This window comes from Vigna umbellata, chromosome 11 (genome assembly GCF_029865625.1).
Source record: "Vigna umbellata cultivar VRB3 chromosome 11, Vumbellata_1.0, whole genome shotgun sequence".
NCBI classification, from domain to species: domain Eukaryota; kingdom Viridiplantae; phylum Streptophyta; class Magnoliopsida; order Fabales; family Fabaceae; genus Vigna; species Vigna umbellata.
This window is the reverse complement of record NC_142175.1, coordinates 7,307,329-7,314,242: the sequence shown is the minus strand read 5'-3', so window position 1 is coordinate 7,314,242 and position 6,914 is coordinate 7,307,329. Positions and strand designations below refer to the sequence as shown.

Here is a 6,914-nt window from a genome sequence, read left to right as displayed (position 1 = left end):
AACAAAATATTAAGTGCTTTATTACAACACAAGTCTTCTAAAATAAAATTTCACACAGTTCATAAACTTCTGAAATTTAAAATTCCACACAGTTTGAAATTTCAAACATATTTATTTAGAAATTCCCCATGTCTCTTTTTCCCCACAGATCTCTCATCTTCTAAGCAAGTCCAGAACCATCTGCTAATTCATCTGAAATAGTTTCTGCTCCCGTATAATATCACACATTATACGATCATTGCATTCACATACACAAACACAAACAATAGGGTAAGCTAACCGATTCAAGAAATATACATCATCCACAATCTTACTAACATCACAAGTGTGGCAATCAGTCCAATACATGCATCTCAAACATACTAAAAAAAACAACTATTACACTGATACTTTATAATATTTCTCCAGTCAAAATCATCAGTCGATTTACTAGAGTTAATACAACATATTATTAATCTGCCTACTTACCAAAGCACAACAGTCAACAATCCTTCTGTCTACTTACCATAGTAGTATAACCATGATATACTGATTACTTACCAAAGTAATCTAACAAGGTGATTTTTATTATCTACTTACTAAAGTAGTACAACAAAGTGATATTGTCTACTTACCAAAGTAGCACAATAAGGTGATATCGTCTACTTACCAAAGTAGCACAACATGGTAATATTGTCTACTTACCAAAGTAGTACAATGAGGTGATATTGTCTACTTAACAAAGTAGCACAATAAGGTGATATTGTCTACTTACCAAAGTAGCACAACAAGGTAATATTCAGCCTACTTACCAAAGTAGTACAGTTTATATTAAATTCACCTCTCATTTTCCCACCTACTTACCAAAGTAGTGTCCGACTTCAAACCTTTCCCCTCTCGACTTACCAAAGTCGTAGGAAAATAAATAAAAATTCAGATTTACAATTTTGGCAATAATGCCTATACTACCCATCCAAATTTACCATCAACTTATTTACAATTCATGATTTAACTCAAATAATTATTACAACTCAGAATGTTCCATATAATTAAATTTTATAATATATATTATATTATATTACTCATCCTCCAATCTCCAAAATACAACTACACATACAATTTAAGAATATAGTTATCCAAGTTTTTACCCAATACAAATAAATTTACTATTTCGTGAAAAGATTATTCTTCGCTCATATTATTAATTACAGATCTGAACCAATCAAACTAATAACCAGCATGTTTAACTCATACGGTAAAATTTTCAGTCCAATCCAATGGTTAATGAGGCGGAAATCATAATTTTTGTGTAAATGATCCAAAAACATAAATTAAGCAGTATTGAGATCCCTGAGAAAATACGAAACTAATATCTATAAATCTGTATCTCCGATTTAAAATCTGAACGGTCAAAGTATGAAACTATCTTTTAGAAATACTATATTAAAATTTCAGGGTAATCCAACGGCTAACTAAGTAGATATGAAGGTTTTACCGAGGTAACTCAGAGACAGAAATTTAAGTGGTTCACGGTTAAACTCAAAATGCGGAATGAATTCCTCTAAGCACAGACATCTAATTCCAAATCTGAACGGTCAAGATCACTTAATATGTCTTATGAACTACATACTAAAGTTTGGGCTCAATCTAACGGTAAATAAAATATATATGAAATTTTTACCATGATAACTTAAGAACAGAATTACAGTATTCATCCGATTGTTTCAACCTTTCGAAATTTCTTTCTCCAAACATAGACCTTCAATTACAAATCTGATCGGTCAAATTGTAGTAATATGTCCTAAGAATCATATATCAAATTTTGAGGTTGATCTAATGGTTAAATAGGTCAGAATCTATATTTTACCGAGACAACTCAGTAACAGAACTGCAGGGGTAACTAATTTACTCAAACATGCAGGATTTATTTCCCCGAATACAGACTTCTATTTTCAAATCCAAACGGTCAAAGTGTAGTAATAGATCTTAGGATTCACATATTAAAATTTTAGCTAAATCCAACGGTGAAAATAATTAATAGAAATTTTTCACTGTAGTAACTCGAAAATAAGAAATTATAATCGTGAAAACCAAATTTACACAAGTCAATAGATAACTACCATTACCAAAATTTAACATATTCATACTCATATTCATGATCATAACAAGAAAGGATTAGCTCCCCTACCTCTTTTCCAATGAAGATTTTCCAACTCTTGGTGCTTTAAATCTCAAGCTTCCTCCTTTGCTTACTTCCAACAACAATCTCTCCTAAGTTTTAGTTTGTGTTCTTTTTGTTTTATTAAGGTAAGAAACCATGTATTTAACCTTGAAAATCAGCAGCCTACCTTAGTGTTTGATGGTTCCTACCACAAAAAAATCACTCCCCCTTAGTCTATGCTTAATGATTACCACATCATCATTTCTACTTTTGTAAGTTTGTCCTATTTGGTTTCATTGGGTAGAAGTTTTGAGTGGAGTCAACATTTCAAAGTTGCTAGGTGAAAAGAAATGAATCATGAGTGTTGTGGGAAAAAGAAGATAAAGTCTCATTATGGAAGAGAGAAAATTAATATGGTATATTTTCATTACTCAAAATAATGAGTATTTTTACTATAGAAAACTCATATACTAGATGTATATTCTAACTTGACAAAATATTGATATATATACCCTAGCTATACAATAGATTAAAATAAAATATTAAAATCATATATTCAATATTTTAACATCATATTATTATCATATAACAATAAATTTTTATTAATTAAACAACAAAATGAAATAACACATCTTATCACAATTAATTTGAGTCTAACAACTTTCACTATACATTTTTCACACCATAATTAATTATTCAAAACCACAACATATAAAAATTATTTTTATTTTTCTATGGGTCTTACAATCCTTTTTTATGCTTTTAATCCTATTTTAAAAATTTTGATAAAATCAAGTTGTTTTTGTTAGTACTTTACTAACAAAGTTAGATAGGTGTGTCAGTTTGAGTTTTTTTATTTTTTAAAACTCTTTTTTTTAATTTAAAAAATAAATCATATGTCAAACGTCATGACAATTTATTATCACACTAGTATCATTATTTTCTCTTAATTTAGTTTCTATATTTTTATTTTGTTTTAATTTGCTCTTAAAATTTTTAAATTAAATAATTTCGTTTATTTTCAATTCAAACTAAATTTAATTGTTATATAAATATTATACAAATATTTTTCATAAAATTAATATTTTTATTAAGTTTTTTTTAACAAAATTAAGTCTATTTATATTTATATTTTATATTAAAATTTATCTTGTTCTAAAGTTGTTAATAGAAAATCATGTTAATAAAAAAAATCAAATTACTTTCACCTAATGATAAAAAATTTTTATCGATTGCATTTCGTAAAATAAAATAAATTTATCAACTTTTTTCAATTATTTTAAATGATTGTATATTTTTAAAATGTGTAAACTTGAATAATTTCTATAAAAAATGTTTGAATTAGTTTAAAACTATTAATTTTAAAAATTTAAATGTAAAATTTTAAAATAATTTTAAACAGATTAATTTAAAATTTAAAAATAATTTAAAATAAAGTTCAATGACAAATATAAATATAAATAAACTTAATATTTAATAAAATATCAATTTTAATAAAAATATTCGTATAATATTTATAAAAAATTAAATTTTATTTTAATTTTAAAAAAAATAAAATTACATTATTTTAAGAAAATTAGAACTAAATTAAGATAAAATAAAAATATCAAATTTAGACTAAGACAATAATACTATGTATGCCACTGTTACATTACACTTTCAAGATATCATCTTGACATATACTAATTTTTATTCTTTTAACAAAATTTCATAAAAGTAAACATTAAAAAAATTAAAAATTAAACATGGAACACATTTCTTTAACGTTTTTAATATAATACTAGTGAAAAAAAAACTTGATATTATTAAATTTTTTAAAATAAAAACTAAATTAAGACACATTAAAAAATACTCATTTGAGATTTTTTTTATAAAAAAGAGAACGAATAACATTATTTAACCTAAAATAAATAAATAAATAAAACTAAAATAATTTCTATGCATATGTGGTAAAACAAATTATAAAAAAATAAAATTAGCAATATCAAATTACTAAAAAAATGTTTTTTTACACTTGTCAATAAACTTTATTTATATTATAATAGATTTTTTGTATTTGTTTTTTCTTATAATATAATAGATTATGTATCTCTAATAAATAAAAAATTAATCTTAAATCCTAAATCTTAAAATCTTCTAACTTTATCAAACCTAAACCCTAAAATCTTCTACTTTTATTTGTAAAATTAGAATCATTAAGATTAATTATGTAAAGTCAATTATCCATTTAATAAAAATTCATTATAATTATTATAAATCAAACATGTACTTAACCATATTAAATCTTAATAAAATTCAAACAAAACTAATAGAATTAAAATTGTTTTATTATAATGATAATCTTTTTAATTTATATTAAAAGCAAATATATTAATCCTTATTATTAATAAAATAAATTTTTAATAAAAGATAAAAATAAAATAAAATAGTATACCTTTGGATATGGCAAGAAAAGGAAAACATTAAAAAAAATGTAATTTAACTGCCGTGGTTAGTATTAACCATTAATACTTATAAAACCTAAAATTTAATGAGCTAAGAAAATGGCATTCTAGAGGGCGTTTTAGAGAGAGAGAGAAAAAAAAGATATTTTCGTGGATGCGTTGTCTTATAAACAAGAATCACATGCGTTATGTCTTGTTTTCATAGTCAGCAACAGCAGGGAAAGTAACTGTACTGAGGAAAATGCCGTGCCTCAACGTCACCACCAACGTCTCCCTCGACGGGGTTGACACCTCTTCCATCCTCTCCGAAGCCACCGCCACGGTCGCCAACATCATCGGCAAACCAGAGGCCGTATGTTCTTCTTCTTCTTTTCTTATTCTATTTTTGCCGGCTATTCGCAATCTGTGTACGAAACGGTGAAATCGAAATTAGGTTTAGAAATTGCGATGCTGATCTCTAATCGGAGTGTTTGTTGTGCGGATTATATATATTATTTATTATATGTGGTGCTTGAATCGTTAAAATATTAAATAATAAATATAATATAGGGAGAGATAAATAGATAAATAAATGGATAGATTGACAACCTCACATATGCTGACAGACAAAATATTTACTGTATGTACTTATAATTTGCTGTGGACAATGTAAAACTATTTCAGAGTTACACTGACAAAGCATGTTTTTAAGTAAAATCCTTAGCATTTTATTATTTTGATGATGAACTATCCCCATTTGTTAATCTTGATTTCTCTTTCTGTCCAAAATGCTTATCTTATATTAATTTTCACATGATGTAGTTTGGCTATGCCCGCTCATATGATTTTTATTTTTCTTAGTTCTTGTGTCCATCTGAGGTTATACTATCCTTGAAAATTTGTCATATAGTCAAATATTTTACTGTTGGTTGTTCTGCTAATGTCGGCTATGTTTTCCGCTTTGCTATGAAACTTTCATGTTGTGTTTACTTGTTTAGACTGGTGAGGCCTTATTAAGTTAGTATTGTGCCCTTTGTTTATTTTTGCAGTATGTGATGATTGTACTGAAGGGATCAGTGCCCATATCTTTTGGTGGGAATGAGCAGCCAGCAGCTTATGGAGAATTGATTTCCATTGGTGGTATTAATCCTAGTACGAACAAGGAACTTAGTGCTGCAATTTCTTCAATTCTGGAAACCAAATTATCGGTGCCCAAGTCACGGTTTTACCTGAAATTCTATGACAGTAAGGCAAGTGTTAAACTTGAGATGTCCTGAAAAGAAGGATCATAACATAAATAACCCTTTACCTCTTTTCTTGTTGCATTGTTCATATTCGTTGGGATCCATCTGATTAATGAATATGCACAATGTTGTCATACTTTCTATTAGAACTAGATCATGAAAATTTCTCGGTGTTCCTTTTAAGCAGAAAGTAACTTATCTATGGACCGAGTAAATCAGTCTTACACTGCCATTCAATTACAAAATTACCATGAATAGTTAGTTTGTTGATGTTTATGATAATTATATTAAAAATCATTAAATTAGTGATTTCTATAAATAGTATAAAGTTTTACACTAGCAATACATAATTATTGAACTCCCTATGTCCTTTCGACATCAACTCACTTTTTCCAGGGTCTACTTTTGCAGCCATGTTTTTGTTCTTGGTTGATGATTTAACGATACTTCTTTGTTCTGCAGGGTTCCAACCTTGGATGGAATGGATCTACATTCTGAATTCTATTTACATTTGTTGTGGCGGTACCTTGACTGTTGGAACGAGTCCTCTCAGTATGTGTTTATTATGTCTATGTTTGATATCTTAATATAAAAGTACTTGGACTTCTGGTAGCCTTGGCATGGGTATCATATCATGCAAATGTAAGTTGATTAATCCCTAGGATAAATGGGGTTTGTATGTTTGTCACTTTTGTGACAAAAACTATCTTCCGCCGCTTTAAATGCTCGTAAATTTATATTGATGATGCATTTTGTGAATTAAGTGAGACCTAGATTTCATACTTATGTTGTTCCTTATTAAAATGATACCTGTCTTGTTTTGTGATAGATTATTGGCATGATTTTGTTCTGCCGATAGTAATTTGTTGGAATCATGTTACTCATTTTATATTGTCAGTACAAAATCATTGATTTTTTAAAAAATTCATATAAATATTAGATTGTAAACTTTTTTGTACAAAGTGAAAGTGAATTATAATTCAACGTACAAAGGGCAAAGTCATAGAATAAAAGTAATACTGTTAGTTCTATACAATTTTCGCATTATTGGTTGTATTGAATTTTTGTGAGATCAACAAATTATCATTATTAAAAAAAACTACCTTT

General features: G+C 27.1%; 1 protein-coding gene and 1 long non-coding RNA gene across 2 annotated transcripts; one reads left to right on the top strand and one right to left on the bottom strand.

Moving 5' to 3' along the window:
• Positions 1–2,274, bottom strand: LOC148190891 (uncharacterized). Its single transcript, XR_015782923.1, has 2 exons — positions 2,168–2,274; positions 1–204 (listed from the first exon to the last, which is right to left on the bottom strand). It is a non-coding gene; the product is annotated as an uncharacterized LOC148190891 (long non-coding RNA).
• Positions 2,275–4,774: 2,500 nt separating this feature from the next.
• On the top strand, positions 4,775–6,635 carry LOC148190890 (uncharacterized). Its single transcript, XM_088101170.1, has 3 exons — positions 4,775–4,936; positions 5,613–5,813; positions 6,270–6,635. The coding sequence occupies exons 1-3, from the start codon at positions 4,826–4,828 to the stop codon at positions 6,303–6,305; spliced, it is 348 nt and encodes a 115-aa protein (XP_087957296.1). The 5' UTR covers positions 4,775–4,825; the 3' UTR covers positions 6,306–6,635.
• The last annotated feature ends 279 nt before the right edge of the window (positions 6,636–6,914 follow it).